Below are 18,662 nucleotides of genomic sequence, written 5' to 3'. Positions count from 1 at the left end.
TCTTTTTGGCTTTGAATGAGGTTTGTGTGTGTGTTTTTGCAGGGGCCCCTGATGTGTACCAGCCATGTGAGCCCAGCATGCAAGCCTGGAGTCCTGAAGTTAACCTGTATGAGCCCAACATGACTACGCCTTGCCCACAGATCGAGGGCTGTGTGTTGGAATTGCATTTCCTTCACCCGGTTGTCCCTAACAGTTTGACCGCATGGATCACTTACACCTCGGCCAGTGAGTACTGTCTGAATATATCAAACACCTGACATTGTGTTGTGACACCTGACAAAAATCTTACTGATCCCAAACTTCTGAACATTTCTATTCCAAATGAATACTTTTATTTAGCAAGGGCACATTAAATTGATCAAAAGTGAGAAATACTTTTACATTGTTATTTATGTTTCTGGTAAATGCTGTTCTTTTGAAATTTTCTAATTACAGTTTCCTCCAAAATATCAAGCAGCAAACTGTTTTCAACATTTATTATAATAATGAATGTTTCCTGAGCAGCATATTAAAATAGTTTCTGAAGGATCGTGTGACACTGAGGACTAAAGTAAAGGATTTCGACAATTCAGCTTTGTCATCACAGGAATAAGTTATATTTTTAAATAATTAAATTGTAATAATAATACTTGACAGCTATAATGATGCAAATCGATACAAATATGTGACGATTCAAGTGGGTTGAGATGTCAGTCGAATCGGAATACAGTTGACCCTTTGCAAGAAGTTTGCTTGACTGGCTATCTGACCAATCATAACACAGATTTTTGTCTGACAAACAAATCAGATAGTAGAGTAGATTAATGTAGAGTACACATATTTTCGCGGCTGAAACAAGATACCTTCTGATGTTCATTCATGTTTACTAGTAAAGAGCAAGAGATGATCAGTTCACATGCTGCTTGAATTGAGGCGCTACAGCAATATGTTACGACACATTAAAGAGCCACAAAACAGTATTTATTTTTTGAATTTCTTACAAAATGACAAAATTTGAAAGCTGAGACTTTGTTTTATACCAATGGATATCTAAATGTTTTTTATTTCTACTGCGGAAAGATGTCATTAGCACAATTTTTCAAGTTTAAGTCCACCGAAGTTAATCTACTCTCCTGTCTAATTTGTTTGTCAGACATAATGGCAAATTCTGCGTTATCATTGGTCAGATCGCCTGTCAATCAAACTGTTTGCGAAGGGTCAATTGACTAGATGGTATTTTCTTTTCAATCTACCTCTGTATAATGCATATTGATGTAGTGTTCATAAGCACAGCAGTGCTTTGTTTGCAGTGGCAAGTGAGGAAACTCTGTATCGCTGCTGTTTCATAAGCGCCACCTGCTGGCAGTGAGTGAATTTGTGGTTTCATTCAGCCCGTCTGCTGCTTTTGTTGCTGCAGATATGTTTTATGAAGTATAGCTTCACAGAATTAAAGTCAGACCATTCTGTTTTCGCTTCAGTTTTCGAAATTCTACAATCTAATTTAGTTTAAAAACTGCTTAAAATACAGATGTTGTCTGTAATTTTAAATGGCAAGAGGTGTTTATGTGAAGAGATTTCCTTTATTTTTGTTATTTATTTATTTGATGTGGGCTTTGTTTTAAATTTTCAATTTAGTTTTGTTGTTTGACATATGCAGATTTACAAAGAAATAGCAGCATATGTCCAAGCAATAATAAAAGGACACTTTTTCATTCATAATTTGTCTTAAATCTCATTGTATCGTTAAAATCAATATTGTGAAGCGAATCGCATCGTGAGTTGACTTAATTGTTACATACCTGTTTACATGACTGTTTTTTCTGATCAAATAAATGCAACCTTAAGGTCCTTGCGAGTCCAAAATTTTTGTATGTTTTTTCATATTCGTCAAAATTTGTCATGCACAGAACGTGACAGTGACTCTCTAAATGCTTGCTTTGGATGCAAATGTGATTGACAAAAATTGCAAAAAATTTCGGATGAGAATTTCAGACTTGGTGTGCAAGGACCTTTAGTGAGCATAAAAGACGTCAAACACATTAAAAATCACACCAACTCCAAGTTTATCAATGATTGTGTACTAATGTTTTACATGCATGAATTCTTCTGTTTTTTTGGTTTTCCACAGATCAAAAGGCAATTGCTAATATTGCGTTCATAACTGAGAACGGCGAGATGATCCACACAGGCCCTCAGCATGCTTTCTGTGACATTCCTTTGACCCTCCATTTACATACTAGTAAGAAGATCAAGGCCGTTAAAATCTCCACCTTTGATAAGAAGCTCGAGATCGATGCTGTTTTGCTGACCTCGCGGCCCCAGAATCCTCTCTGCTCCAGTTGCCGCCCGCTTCTCTACAGAGTGCTTAGAGAACCACCAATCAGAGAGGAGCAGAATCCCGTCATCGTCAAAGAGCCCACATACACTGACAGGTAAGAAAATACATCTGCGTATGATTAACAATAGCACTTTATTTTGTATGTAGACACTTTGAAAGACTATATTTTGAAATATTTATTTAAAATTGGCGAGTCATTAGTAATGCTGTCAAGTGCTTTCAAATAATAATGTCTCTGTCATGTTTTTATTGTGTTTCTAGTTGATTTACAGCATTTCTGGGAGTATTATTTTAAGTGTGGCTTAAATATAAATGCTGGACATGTTGTGTTTCTAAAACTGTCACTGAATTGTACCTTCAACGTATCACTGGTCAAGTATTGTGCAATGGTTTTTCGAAGGCATGCCTGAAAAAATCATTTCCACAGCCAAGACAATAATAAGAATAACAATATCACGGATTTGACGTTGTCATTTCGTTAGCCATTAATTTTACAACTATCAGCGCAAAGCCAATTTCTGTTCGGTTCCTGTCACATTTTATTCTGCTTGTTCCAATACAAATTCATCAACGGGCACTGGATTGTTGTTCAAGTACTTGCAATAGGTCAAAATGTCCAGAGATTAATAGTGTGGATCAGAGAATGTAACATATCCAGAAACGTTCCTTCCACAAGTCCTGTAAGCTCAGAAAGATGGAAACTCTACTGGGAATTGAGCTATGTGGATAGGGAAAGGAAAGAAAGACAGATTGGATCCGAGAGAGAGAGGTAGAGAGAGAGAGACAGACAGAGAGAGAGAGAGTGGTACAATGAAACCCTGGAATATAAACCAAATGTGACCGCTTTACCCGTAGAAACAGTAAACACCCATGGCTGTTTGTAGCTGCTCTGAAATTGTTTCCAGTGTCTCGCTGAAGGGAGTTAGTGTGCTTGATGTACTTAGTGTGCAGTAAGGGAGAGACCTGTCATTTGGCATGGGAGACAAAAGAGTGACAACGAGAACAGGGGAAAAAGGGAGTGGGAGTGAAGATGGTTTTGTGGGAAAGTAGGCTACAGTGCCACCGTGAGGTCTGCAGCAAAAACAAAGCACTTTCTATCAAATGGGTAAGGTAACAAACTGGTGCTTAACCTTCAGAAAATGTTGGTCGTTAACCTTGGGAGGACCCGTACTAAATATTATATGAGCTGTTTTATTTTCTATGCATTTATGGGAGGTTTAGGGGTTTGGACAACATTAAGGGCACATTAATATTAAACTCCAATTTCGTATGATATTTCTGTGATTTTGTTATATTTTAGCGAATTAATTAATTAATTAATGCTGGTTAGAAGCTTTAAAAAGAACATCGAGTCAATGAATAAATAAATGCTCACCAACATGCATTTATTCAGTCAAAAATACAATGAAACAGTATCATAGTTAAATATTACTTTACTACTAAATTTAATTTAACATATTTTTATATATGTTGGAAACTTTAAAAAGAACAACAACAACAATAAAGAAAGAAAGAAAGAAAGAAAGAAAGAAAGAAATGCTCACTAAGACTGAATTTATTTGAACAAAATAAAGTAAAACAGTATCATAGTTAAATATTACTTCATTACCAATTTTAATTTAAAGCAACTTTTTGGTATAATATATTTAATAGATTTCTGATGATTAGAGACTTTAAAAAGAACAACAGCAACAACAGAAATAAATAAAGAAATATATTCTCACTAAGACTGCATTTATTTGATCAAAAATACAGTAAAACAATATCATAATTAAATGTTACTTTATTACTAAATTTAATTCAAAGTAACATTTTTGGTTTAATATATTTAATAGATTTCTGATGATTAGAAACTTTAAAAAGAACATAAATAAATAAATAAATAAATTAATTAATTAATTCCCACTAAGACTGCATTTATTTGATCAGAGGTACAGTAAAACAATATCATAGTTAAATGTTACTTTATTACTAATTTAATTCAAAGTAACATTTTTGGTTTAATATATTTAATATATTTCTGATGATTAGAAACTTTAAAAAGAACATAAATAAATAAATAAATAAATAAATTCTCACTAAGACTGCATTTATTTGATAAAAAATACAGTAAAACAATATCATAGTTAAATGTTACTTTATTACTAAATGTAATTGAAAGTAACATTTTTGGTTTAATATATTTAATATATTCCTGATGATTAGAAACTTTAAAAAGAACATAAATAAATTAATTAATTCTTACTAAGGCTGCATTTATTTGATAAAAAAACAGTAAAACAGTATCATAGTTAAATATTACTTTATTACTAAATTTAATTTAAAGTAACTTTTTGAGTTTTATATATATATATATATATATATATATATATATATATATATATATGAGTATAATATATAATGTATTTCTGGTGATTAGAAACAACAACAACAACAACAAAAAAAATAAAATAAATAAAAAAAATAAATAAATAAATGCTCACTAAGACTGCATTTATTTGATCAAAAATACAGTAAAACAGTATCATAGTTAAGTATTACTTTATTACTAAATTTAATGTAAAGTAACTTTTTTAGTTTAATATATTTAATTTATTTCTGGTGATTAGAAACTTAAAAAAACATAAATAAATAAATAAATACATACATACGTGCATACGTGCATACGTGCATACACACAATAGGGCTTAGTTACTCAGGGCTCAAGTATTGGTTTGTTGTTAGTGATAAACCTTTATTTTCCATGAACTGAAATTATTTATTTTATTTTAGTTTTTTTTTTTTTTTTTTTTAATCATTATTTCTTTAAGTAACTTTGGTAAAATGTACTTTTGTTGCCAAACGTAAGAATGGCTTATTAGATTCAATTATTCACTTGTGAAAATGGCTTAAATGTTACTTTTTGGATGCTGTTTTTCACTGAATGCTTTACATAGTTGGATACAGTCAAGAAGGTCAAAACCTCTGAGGTTAGACGAGGCCAGATGTGTACAGATATTTGATGCGTTTAAGCTCAAGTGTGTTATGTTCTCCTTAGTCACCTAGATGAAGGTTTCATGGGTCTAATGGCTATCCTAGTGTGCATTTGCCAAATAAAACATGTTATACCTCACCAGAGGAGGTCTTGTGCTGTAGGTCACCTCCTTTCTCTATAACTGGCTGTGCTACGAAGAAAGAAATATGACTTTGTCTTATCACTTGCACAGAATCCTTCATTGGATCTCCCTTTGCGACCTCAGAACAATAGCTTTAAGTAGTCTCTCTCCCCTTGCCTGTCCCTGGAAGTAATCCATAATTAATAAGGGCAATTTGTTGAGTAATAAGACCCGCCGGAGAAAGTAGATGATGCTCAGTTAGCTAGGCATCCTCTTACCCCCGGCCGGAAAACGACTGAAATCAAACAAGCCTTGGCAATCATGGCGAGACTCTTTTTATAGGGTCATTCAATCAGATCAGATCGATTCCCCCGAGGTACATCACAGTGTGACATGCAGTGATACCCTCAACAATAAAAGGTCATTTCCATTTTTAACAAGGTTAGATTTGAGATCACCCTGAGAATAAATATAGCTTAGATCAAGTATTTCTGCTGCATGTTTCAGATTCATATTGAGCCGTTGTGCTCAATATCAGCACATCTGTGATTCTTTAATATGGTTTACGACCGCTTTTAAAGGCATAGCTCATCCCAAAAAGAAAATTTGCTGAAAATGTACTCATCCTCAGACCATCCATGTAGATGTAGATGAGTTTGTTTCTTCATCTGAACAGATTTAGCATTACATCACTTGCTCACCAACGGATCATCTGCAGTGAATGGGTGCCGTCAGAATGAGAGTTTAAACAGCTGACAAAAAACAAGTAATCTATGTTTGTAACAAATCCATAGATAGATAGAGTCCTCTTTCCGTAATATGTCACCCTGGACCACAAAACCAGTCTTAAGTAGCACAGGTATATTTGTAGCAAAAGCCAAAAATACATTGTATGGGTTAAAATTATAGATTTTTCTTTTATGCCAAAAATCATTAGGATATTAAGTAAAGATCATGTTCCATGAGGATATTTTGTAAATTTCCTACTGTAAATATATCAAAACCTAATTTTTGATTAGTAATATACATTGCTAAGAACTTCATTTAGACAACTTTAAAGGCGATTTTCTCAATATATTTAGAAACATATATTTAAAAACATTTAAGCCATTTTCTTTCCGTAATATGTGACCCTGGAAAACAAAACCAGTCTTAAGTAGCACAGGTATATATGTAGCTATAGCCAAAAATACATTGTATGGGTTAAAATTGCTCATCAATGGATCATCTGCAGTGAATGGGTGCCGTCAGAATGAGATTGTTGGGTTAAAATTATCGATTTTTCTTTTATGCCAAAATTCATAAGGGTAATAAGTAAAGATCATGTTCCATGAGGATATTTAGTAAATTTCCTACTGTAAATATAGCAAAACTTAATTTTTGATTAGTATTTTGCATTGCTAAGAACTTTTGTACAACTTTAAAGGCAATTTTCACAGTATTTAGATTTTTATTCATCGTCAGATTCCAGATTTTCAAATAGTTGTATCTCAGCCAAATATTGTCCTATCCTAACAAACTATACATCAATGGAAAGCTTATTTATTAAAATCCTACACCCTTATGACTGGTTTTGTGGTCCAGGGTCACATATTGCTTTCTCTAGTATATTCACAAAATCAATATAATCATAGTATGCATGGAGTAACTACTTGCATTTAATGTACTACACTTTATTTTTTTATGTGTTCATAGTTTAGTTTATATGGAGTTTATATGGAGTAACTTTCAATATTATAAATATTTTAGACGCAGTATTGCCAGTAACTTTGTTTTTGTTACATCAATAAAAATAGTTTCAAACAAAGCCACAGCTGAACCACTACACACAGTAGTGGTGTTTTGTTCCTAAATGATTCAGTGTTTTTGAACAGTGTTTTGACAAATTGTTCGAAGAAATAATACAGCGACTCGCTCATAAAGACGGTCAAATTTCACTCCTGGATGAATCAGTGTTATTAAACAAAATGGTCGAATGAGTGATTTGATTACTAACTTGCAGAGAAAGTCAGTAAAAAACCCCCACCACAAAGCCATTATTCATTCATTCATTCATTTATTAATTAATTTTAAATTCTTAAGGCTCTCACTGTTTGCTTAACTATGTACGTTTTGTTCTGAATGTGCTTAGTGATGTGCAGAGGGACGTTCAGTACCTGTACAGGATCCAGGTGGAGTCAGATGGTTTGTTCAGTGAACTTTCCCCAGGCCTGGTTTACACTCATGGAGAACATTTCTGTGGTGATGGCACACTACAGGGGTCAGTATAAACTTAAAGGGTTCTTCAGAGGCTTTGCGTGTTATGTGCCTTAGTCATTTTTAAAGAATGTTTCATATTTTTAAGTATTTGTTTGAGTCTTTTGTGTTTTGAAGCATAGCCAAAGACCTTCCACATATTTCATAACTGTAACCCTTGGCATCGCTCTCTCTCCCCCACAGGACTGAGGATTGTGATGATGGGAATCTCTTAGATGGAGACGGCTGCTCAAAAAAATGCCAAGTTGAACCAGGTTTCAAGTGTCATGGTGAGTCACGCTCAAAAAAACAAATACCCTCACTGTCCACTGAGAACTTTGTCCCTCAGACTGTAAACACCACAACAGAAGCACCAGAAAACTTCCACACAGGACAATAAACCCGAGTAATAATCATAACCAGCTCTCAAAACAGACCAGACCAGACCAAACCAAACCAAAACAATATAATAATGCTACGTCTCCTGTAGATTCGGATTCCTCTGCTACTGTTTTTTCTCTCTCATACTGAATTAAGAAGTCAGTTTATCATAGTGATATTGAAGGAAATGTGGAGGTCGTCATATTGTGTTTTTAGCACCTATTCCAAAAATCGCAAAGCCCCTAATAATTATTATACCTGAAATATTCCTGAAACTCATCATTAGAGCTTCATGATTAATCGTTAAAAGATTGCAATCTCGATTCAAACACCCACACCATCTCATTTCTAAATGACAACGATTCCCTTTGTCTATTAAACCTAACTAAAAGTCTTACCGAAACATTCAAATTGCCGCTGACACAGAGAGAAGACAGTTGTCATGTTTAGGTAAGAAACAGCTTCACAAACAGTCTTTTCAAATGCCCAGTATTATTTCAGTCTTATAGTCATTCATATTATCACAGAAATATTGGTATTAAAGGAGAAGTCCACTTCCAAAACAACAATTTAAAAATAATTTACTCACCCCCTTGTCATCCAAGATGTTCGTGTCTTTCTTTCTTCAGCCGTAAAGAAATTATGGTTTTTGAGGAAAGCATTTCAGGATTTTTCTTCATATAATGGACTTCATTGGTGCCCCGATTTTGAACTTCCAAAATGTAGTTTAAATACAGCTTCAAAGGGCTCTAAACGATCCCAGCCGAGGAAGAAGGGTCTAATCTAGCGAAACGATCTGCCATTTTTTTCGAAAAATATATATTTATACTTTTTAAGCACAAAAGCTTGTGTAGCACAGGTTCTGGGATGCACGTCCACGATGCTACGAAATAGTAATGGGTCGTTCTTTAACGATTCTTTCATTTTGAATGAATCTTCAATGTGAAGAAGCGAATCTTTAATCTTCAATCGGGAAGAATGAGTGATTCGTTCAGTCACGCACGCACAACATCCTGTTAGGTTCTGTACTGGAATTAGTTCACCTGTTTCGAGTCTTCGGGTTTTCCGAGTCGTTCGTTCATCTTATGGGGCTGTCACGTGATGAACGAATGACTCAAACCCAAAAACTTGTCAGATAAGAGGTGAGGTGAGCTAATCATAGACTAAAGACCCAGGTAAACAATGAATTAATCTCTTCTGTTTCTTATAGCATTATAGTTTTGTCTTGTTTGTAGTGTGATCAATGTTTGTGTAAGCAGTAGATGTTTTAGGGAAGTAACACGTAACATTACAATTATATTTTGATAAAATGAACGAAATTACTCGAAAAAAGGTTCGTTCTTTTTGCTGAATGAGACTCAAAGGTCTGAGTCGGTAAAATGATCCAAACTTATTCAAAACATTTCTTATCCGAACTTATAAGAAATGTTTATTGAGCACCATATTAAAATAGTTTCTGAAGGATCATGTGACATTAAAGACTGAAGGCTTTGCCATTACAGGAATAAATTACATTTTTTAATTAGTTAAGAAAGCATTTGTAGGTATGTGGGATGAAAGTACAATTAGAAACTAGAAAAAAATAATGATAATAATAAGGTCTGAGGACCGAAACTTTGCTAATAAAAATATTTTTGTGATGATGCAAGTATAATATATATACATATATATATATATATATATATATATATAATGCAGGATTTGTATAGTTTTATTTCTATTTTAGAATAAATTAAAAGCAGTTTCTATTAAATTTATTTTATTGAATTATTTTTATATTCTAGTACATTAATACTATTACAGATTTAATCCTAATAATATTTCACAGTGTTACTGTTTTTACTGTATTTTTGTAATAAAAATAAATACATCCTTGGTGAGCATGAGACACTTCTTTCAAAAGAATTAAAAACTTACAGTGCTGTTTTATATTTATATACATTTCTTTTTAATTTTCCATTCATCAAAGAATCCTACATTTTTCCATTGTTTCCACAAAAATATGAAACAGCACAACTGTTTTCAGCCTAGAGAATAATAAATGTTTATTAAGCACCATATTAGCGTATTAAAATAGTTTCTGAAGGATCATGTGACACTGAAGACTGAAGGCTGCTGAAAATTCAGCTTTGCATCTCAGGAATGAATTACATTTTTAAATAATTTAAGAAAGCATTTGTAGGTATGTGGCATGAAAGTACAATTAGAAACTAGAAAAAAAACAAATAATAAGGTCTGAGGACCGAAACTTTGCTAATAAAAATATTTTTGTGTTGATGCAAGTATAAAAATATATATCTATATATATATATTATGCAGGATTTTTATAGTTTTATTTCTTTTTTAGAATAAATTAAAAGCAGTTTCTATTAAATGTATATTATTGAATTATTTTTACATTCTAGTACATTCGTACTATTACAGATTTAATTCTGATAATATTTCAGTGTTACTGTTTTTACTGTATTTTTGTAATAAAAATAAATACATCCTTGGTGAGCATGAGAGACTTCTTTCAAAGGCATTAAAATTTTACAGCCCCCAATCTTTTGATTGGCAGTGTTTGAACAAATATTTTCTGGAGTAACTTACATAGTAACTTCATAATTATGTTAGAATGCACTATAAGTAATGTGATATGAAATTCTACTTACTCCAAAAGTAAATACTGTTGCTGAGTTGTGAATAGCCAGATCTTACTGTTGTTTTTATTTCTTGGCTGACCAGGAAAAAAAAAAAAAAAATCAACTTCCCAATTATGAATTATGAGTAATTTCCTTGACAGCAAAGTCTGTGATGTTTGATAATTCGGCCCGAGTATTTGCGTAATACATATGGAGAAGTATTCAAAGATTCAATCCAGATTGCAAAGGATCCAGTCCAAATTGTGGATTTTAGGTCATTTACTGTAACACAGCCGGTGGTATTTCATTTAATCAAAATCATCTTATTCAATATTGTCATAGCTTTATATCATCACACTACTGTAAGCGGTCCAAAGTATTGCATGTACAGTATGTCGTAAGCTGCAATTGATCTTGACAACTGTACGCCATTGTTACATAATGCACTTGATTGAGAGTTAATGCAGTAAAGGACGGAAGACTCACAGGAAACGCTGGGAGAAAAAAGGCAAATACTTCAGCAATTTAGTCAATGTTGTTTTCGTGACTGAAAGCGCTACATTTTCTGTGAGCGTGAAGCATGAGAGGCATCTAATTCAAACACGAAGCAGCGACTGACTCACATGCTCCAAACTTCCCAATGTTTTCATAGTAGCTCGTAACCGCATTTTTGTGGATTTAGGGCATTCGGGAATTGTCTTTTTTTTGCGATATTTACTCTAATGCCACATTAGGAGCTCTCATATATTATCTCCACGAGCGTATTTGGGGAGTATACACCAACAAAGCTTAGGAGTAAATCCTTTGGCATTGGCATGTGAGTTAGGTCAGCTGTTCTGCAGCCGGGACGTCCAATCAAAAATCTTGTGTTTTTAATTTGTTGTTAGAACCCTTTTGAGCCCCTCGCCTTTGATAAGCTGTTCCCACCGATGAGTCATCTTCCTATTACCTTGCAGCATTCTCAGACGAGAGCTCATGCAAGACTCTGATGTCATTCACACGTGTCCCTCTCTAACAAATTCGCTTTCATGACATGCTAATTCTCCTTTTAGCCCCACGTGTGCTTCTGTCATAACTCATTCGTATGCCATGACATCACCTGCATATTTGTATGATCGCTTATTTAATCATCGCAGTGGAATCACGTTCCTCTTTATTTTCAATTCACACGTAAGTGAAGCCGAGCCTCACTGACTTGCCGTGAAAACACAATTACATCTTGGCAGTGGAGTCATTGCTTGTTACTTATGAAGAGTTTGTGCTCGCTCTCTCTTGCTTTTTCTGTCTCTCTCAGGTCTGCCGAGCCTATGCTATGTTTTTGAAGGCGACGGAGTGTGTGAGGAGTTCGAAAAACATTCCAGCGTCCAGGACTGTGGTTTTTTCACTCCCCAGGGCTTCACTGATCAGTGGGCGTCCACTGCATCAGGCTCGCATCAGGACCAGAGGTGCCCTGCCTCGAAGGTCACCGGGGAGCCCATGCTTGCTCAGGTACACAAACTGTTTAGAAATCATTAGCTGTTATGAGCGAATTATCTGCCTCACTACTGAGTGTCTTCTTAAAGGGGTAGTTCACCAAAAATTAAATGAAAATTTTGTCGTTAATTACTTGCCATTCCTCATCTTCAGAACACAAATTAAGATATTTTTGATGACATCCGAAAGCTTTCTGATTTTAATGCGCATTCATGAGAGTACCACAATGCATATGTGTGCATTCCTGCGTCGTGAACGAGTGTCAAAAAGCTTTTGGATTTCATCAAAAATATCTTAATTTACGTTTCGAAGATGAACAAAGGTCTTACGTGTTTGGAACGACACAAGGGTGAGTAATTAATGACATAATTTTCATTTTGGGGTGAATTTTTCGTTGTTTTGAATGAAATTTTACCTTTTAAATATCCTTTTATCTATATCCTCATTAGATGTGCAAGTCGCAGTATTTTGACATAAATGAAGTAATGGCTCATGACGCATGGACCCCCTGTACTGCCCATCAGAACAGCTACTATACTCAGGATCAACCTGTCTGGCTAAAGGTACAAACACACTTGCTCAGTGTAAAGACTTTGAAGTTCACAGATTATCCAGTCTATATTGGGACATTTCAGACAGCCTTGTCTTTAAGTGATGTACATTTTGTGTTTTCTAATAAGCTTAAAGGGGTCCTATTATGCTCTTTTACACAGTCTTGATTTTGTACTAGAACATGCTTTCATGCCTGGTGGTTCGAAAAATGCATTATTTTTAACATAATTTACATTATTACAATACATCTCTCCCAGCCTGGCACATAAGGCTCGATTAGTTCCGGGTTTAATGAAGGCCCGCCTTTCGAAAAACAAAATGTGTTGTGATTGGTTAGCTCTCCCACTGCGTTGCGATTGGCGAACAGCTTAGACAGTGTTTCAGTACTGCCACGCCCCTTGTCAAAGAAGTAAGTTCTGTGTACAACTGTTAGCGCAAGCTAGATTAAAGTGATTCTTACATTTTAAATATGGATATTTTTCTTACAAAATATCCATGTTACAAAAATGTTTCGACCCCCTGTACTGCACACGTCTGTGGCGCGTTAGTGGTTACTCTAGTCAATGCTTCTGTTTATACCCGCCGCGCTGCGGCTTGTTGAAGCGCTTCTAAAGTTAGGCTAATCCCCCACCTTGTCCCCACCCTCCTTCCAACAATTCAAATTTCTGTGGGTGGGATTTATTTTAATGATATTCTAATGGACCGCATTGTGACATCATTGTACTTTGTATATCTTTTTTATGTCCATAGATACACACCACACATTTTAATAGATATATATTTTAAATATATTTTAAACATTTAATATTTTGAAAATGTACAAGTATTTTTGATCAAATAAATGTATGTATTTTATCTAAAAATAACCAGCAGTTTAATTCAGTAGTTTGGGCTCTGTTGTTAATTGTAACCTTTCATATTACAAATAGTTGCGATAGAGTTTATTTATCCTTAAGAAAATTGTTGAATTTGTCTAACCCTGTTGTTTGGTCATTTTTTACTGATAAATTGTGTTTACATTTTTTACTTCATCATAAAGGTAGAAAACCTGATAATGTTTTGGCACTTACTGTTTGAACACACACCAATACATACATACATACATACATACATACATAAATAAATAAATAGAAAATATTAAATATGAATGGAAAGCAAATTTCATCTACTGGAAATGTTTGGCACTGCACTCAAATAAAACTTAACAAAAGCTGTTTTGTTGTTGTTGTTGTTGTTGTTGTTGTTGTTGTTGTTGTTGTTGTTGTGATATCAACACAAATTAAAACACAAATTTTTTAGATTTGTGGCTTGCAGATTTAGAGTAAAACATTTTTTGGAGAATGTGTATTTCACATGAAAGGGATTTTTCATTTTAAAAAACTTAAGCTTCTAAAAACTTTTTTTTTTCACTTAAGCAAAAATTTGCTAACTGTCTTCTGTAAACAGAGATTAAACTTAAATTTGTGCTCCAAAGCATTCAAGATGTATGGCAGTTTAAGCTGCAAATTACATTTTCAGGTATATACTTGAAAATTGGTAATAAATGGAGCGTAACTGTTCTGTAAATATAATTTAGTACCATAAAAACCCCTAAAAGTACAAAATAATTCATTTTAAAATATAGGACATTAATTTCATTGACGTAAAAAAAAAATTGACCACCTCATGAAAAATAAGAGACGCCTTTAAAAAACATTAAAAAAACGTACGCACCCCAAACTTTTAAACGATAATGTACGTTCATATTTATTCTGTATTTATAGCACATATATGTGACCCTAGACCAGAAAACCAGTCATAAGGTTAAATTTTTTTAATTGAAAATTTGGAATCTGAGGGTGCAAAAAATCTAAATATTGAGAAAATTGCCTTTAAAGTTGTCCAAATGAAGTTTTAGCAATGCATATTACTAACTGAAAATTAAGTTTTGATATATTTAAAATAGGAAATGTATATATTCATTAAACATGATCTTTACCTCATTTCCTAATGATTTTGGCATAAACGAAAAAAAAACAAAAAACGATAATTTTGACCCACACAATGTATTTTTGGCTATTGCTACGAATATACCCATGCTACTTAAGATTTGTTTTGTGGTCCAGGGTTACATATTTCTATCTGCCATTTTTGCCCACTCACACGGTTCATAATTTATGTTAGCTAAGAAGCCATATATTAATTACTTAATAATACAGATACATTGTTTTTGCAGGTAGGATTTGAGCGACCGGGTGTAGCAGCCTCTGTTATTATCTACCTTGCCTTTGATGGTAGTTGGCATGGAGAAAATTGCAGGAAAACAGTGACCGTTGAACTATTTGACACCACCGGAAAAAAACACATGCTTGGTAACACATAATATCCTTTAATTTGTTTGGGAAAGATTGTAAACGTTGTATTTTTAATGTGTTTTCGTTGTGTGTGCTTGTCCACAGGTTCGTACGAGCTGTCATGTCAGTATAACCCCCTAGTGGTGAATGTGACTCATAACCTGAGTGTGCCGTTCTACCAGACGTCAGCAGTGCAGCTGAACTTCTCCTCTTCTCAAGTGGCGGTGTTGGCGGTTGCATTGCGTACATCTTGTCACTTCAGCGCCTTTGCCCTGACCGGGTGCGCTGAGGGTGGGGTCTCCCACGACTTACAAGGACACACACACACACATGTACTTGCATATTTACATATGGTAGAAACACTAAAAGTTTGGGATAAGTACGATTTTTAAAATGTTTTTAAAAAGAACCTCTTCTGCTCACTAAAGGTACATGTATAGACCAGTTTAGAGAAATGTCACAGTTATGTTACTTGCAGCTGTGTAAAATACATGGAATAAGAGACATGCAAATCATTTTTATAGAATACTGCCATCAAAGGCACCATTTAAAGCTAAACGCAGATGTTTAAACAGGCAGACTATGGATGAAACCTCTACTTTTAAAACATAATTTTGATATATTTTCATAATATTGACATATGCAATTCATAGGGGACATATTGTATTACAGTTACAGCATGAAATACTGTTTAAACCTATACCATTTTACATAACATTTACCTATAAGCTGAATTTTAAATTCTTGAAAAATCATCTTAATATTCTGATTTTGTGCTCAATAAACTCCCTGATTTTATTTTATTTTATTTTATTTTATTTTATTTTATTTCATTTCATTTCATTACTATTTTAAATATTATTACAAATTTAAATGTTTTATTTTATTTTATTTTATTTTTTTTTTTATTTTATTTTATTGATGGTAAAGCTGAATTTTCAGCAACTATTACTCCAGTCTTCAATTCTTGACAAATCATCCTAATATTCTGCTTTTGTGCTCAAGAAACTTCCTGGTTTTATTTTTTATTTTATTTTATTTTATTTTATTTTATTTTATTTTATTTTATTTTATTTTATTTTATTTTTTATTGATGGTAAAGCTGAATTTTCAGCAACTATTATTCCAGTCTTCAGTATCACATGATTCTTAAGAAATCATCCTAAAATTCTGATTTTGAAACTCACTGATTATCAATATTGAAAACATTTGCTGCTGTTTTTTCTCTGATTGTTGTAAACAGAAAGTTCAAAAGAACAGCAATTATTTGAAAAAGAAATATTTTACAACATTGTGATTGTCTTTACTCTCACTTTAATCAATTTAATGTGTTCTAGCAAACAAAAATATTAGCTCTTTCAAAAAAATAAAAAACAATTTACGGATCCCAAACTTTTGAATGCTAGTGTATATGAAGACAAAAAAATCTTACACAGAGACAGATACAAATACAAACAATTCCATCACGTTTGATGGTGGATATGTTGTCTGTCAGTGTCTACAAATAATAATTAACTAAATATGTGTTTTTCTCACACAGATGTGTGCGTAGGCTGTGCAGTACTGAGTCATGCAGTCCTTTAAGCGTCGAACACGCTTCAGTCCGCTGTGCTCCGGTCATAGACTCGAAACACTGCTCAGTTTCTTGTCACCGTGGCTATACGCTCACTGTTCTCCATGGCCAGGGCCTTTCTTCTCATCAAGTGCGTGCAAGTATTGTTAACAGCCTGTCTCGCTCTCTCTCTTTCTCTCTCTCTTTCTGCAGTAACTGTTATAAGAAAGAAAAATCACATTCCTTGATATCCACTTTCTGCTAAACAGCAGTGAAATTAAATGAGAACAAATTACTTTTCCTAAAGATTGTTTTCCTGAAAACACATGTTCAAATGCCCAAGAATGTTCTGATATTAATTGAATTAGTCATTTTCCAGTTGTTCAGGTAAACATATTTACATGATCCAAAATTTTAATTAATACAGCCATATGCCAGCAGTCTGATTCAGATTTCTAAGAATATTGGCTCAATCCTTAAGAGGCCCATTTATACAGTATGTGCTCATGTCCAAACAAAGATAATTTGGGGTGATATCAGTTATACCCAGTGTTTATTCAATAGTTTGACTTTTCACAACTGTTTTGGAGCAGGAAACATTTTGCAAGCGTAAAAAGGAAGGTAGTGGCCTACTTTTGTAAGTCTTGTGACCTACATTTTCCAAATCATCACGTTGCTGTTTGTTATTGTGAAAGAGTTGATTAAATTATTGTGGAGGATTGCTAAAATGCAGTGTATGGGCAAGAGAGTGTATGGGCAAGACAAGAACAGGAACCCACATGTCTTAGTTTATTCAGATTTATCAGAATACCAGCATATTCCGGTAACTGTGGAGAACATAAACGCTTAAAATTATGTTCACATGTTCGTTGTCTCGAATTGTGCTCACAATTACCAAAGTCTGTAAATTTGAACATTTCTTATCAAATTACCTCCGAAACTGTCATGTTTTATAATGAGCCTAATGAAATGATGACTTTATCAGTGGTTTCTCTTTGTCTATTTTGTCCTTTTCTCAGACGGAAGCTGAGCTGATTTGTGTGCATGGAGTGTGGGACCGTGTAGTGAGCTGTCAGCCAGTGGACTGTGGCCCTCCTCCTCAGTCTCATGTCTACTTTGCCTCCTTCTCGTGTCCCTGGGGCACCACGTTCGGCAAGCAGTGCACCTTTTCCTGTAACGCCCCGGCGATCCTACAAGGTGAGGACGGGAACTGGGCTAGAGTGTGAGACCTGAGGGTTTTTGGCTTCCTTACGTTTAGTGCATGTGCCTGTTTCGGTGAGACTTTGGGCTGCCTTTCTAAAATAATAAGACTGTAAGTCAATAACAGTATATTTGTGGATGATATGAGCCCTTTTTGCATGTTTGCCCGTGTACACTGGAAAAAATCCAACAAATAGTTGTGCTTTTTGGCATTCCTGGGGCCATTTGACTTGTAACAGCTAGTTATGCCAGCACTAACAAACATATAAATATTACTGCGAACACATAATATGTATTATCATAAAATAACTGACTAATTGTACTAAAATTTGATTTAATAATAATCTGAAACCATAAAACATTTTTGTTACTTGAAACAAATAATCTTGAACTGAAATAAAATAAAATATACAAAAAACACACCCTTAATCTTATTTTATTTTTAGCTTATGGCCAAGCTTAAGTTTATCTTAAGTACTAAAATAACTAAAACTATAATGAAAATAAAAAAAAAAATAAAAAATAAAATAAAAATATTAATTAATAAAAAATTAATAGTATCTTAAGAATACTAAAATAAAAAATAATACAAGTATTATTATTTTTAGTTTTAGTTGTTGTTTAAACATAACATATTGATTTTATTTTAAATTATTATATTACCATATATGTTACTTTATATCCGTGTTTCTGACTGTCCATGATATAATATTATATTATATTATATTATATTATATTATATTATATTATATTATATTTAATTAAAAATATATAGACATTTAAAAATAAAAAATGACATTCACAACAAATTTAATTTAAAACTTTATATACAATTGAAAAAAAACAAAATATTAATAAAACAAAATATCTTAAGAATACTAAAATAACAGATAATAATGA

General features: G+C 33.4%; 1 protein-coding gene across 1 annotated transcript in view; it reads left to right on the top strand.

Moving 5' to 3' along the window:
- The window catches only part of pappa2 (pappalysin 2), a 69,176-nt gene that overhangs the window by 26,754 nt on the left and 23,760 nt on the right, over positions 1-18,662 (top strand). The window contains exons 7-16 of the mRNA XM_051097102.1: positions 43-225; positions 2,108-2,411; positions 7,544-7,672; positions 7,852-7,937; positions 11,947-12,140; positions 12,575-12,688; positions 14,893-15,028; positions 15,116-15,290; positions 16,551-16,713; positions 17,582-17,759. Of these exons, the coding sequence (XP_050953059.1) occupies positions 43-225; positions 2,108-2,411; positions 7,544-7,672; positions 7,852-7,937; positions 11,947-12,140; positions 12,575-12,688; positions 14,893-15,028; positions 15,116-15,290; positions 16,551-16,713; positions 17,582-17,759 (1,662 nt within the window). The remainder of the gene's footprint in view (positions 1-42; positions 226-2,107; positions 2,412-7,543; positions 7,673-7,851; positions 7,938-11,946; positions 12,141-12,574; positions 12,689-14,892; positions 15,029-15,115; positions 15,291-16,550; positions 16,714-17,581; positions 17,760-18,662) is intronic.

The sequence above is a fragment of the Labeo rohita genome, chromosome 2, assembly GCF_022985175.1.
Source record: "Labeo rohita strain BAU-BD-2019 chromosome 2, IGBB_LRoh.1.0, whole genome shotgun sequence".
NCBI classification, from domain to species: domain Eukaryota; kingdom Metazoa; phylum Chordata; class Actinopteri; order Cypriniformes; family Cyprinidae; genus Labeo; species Labeo rohita.
Note: the sequence above shows the minus strand (reverse complement) of the source record. Positions and strands in the feature narration are given on the sequence as shown.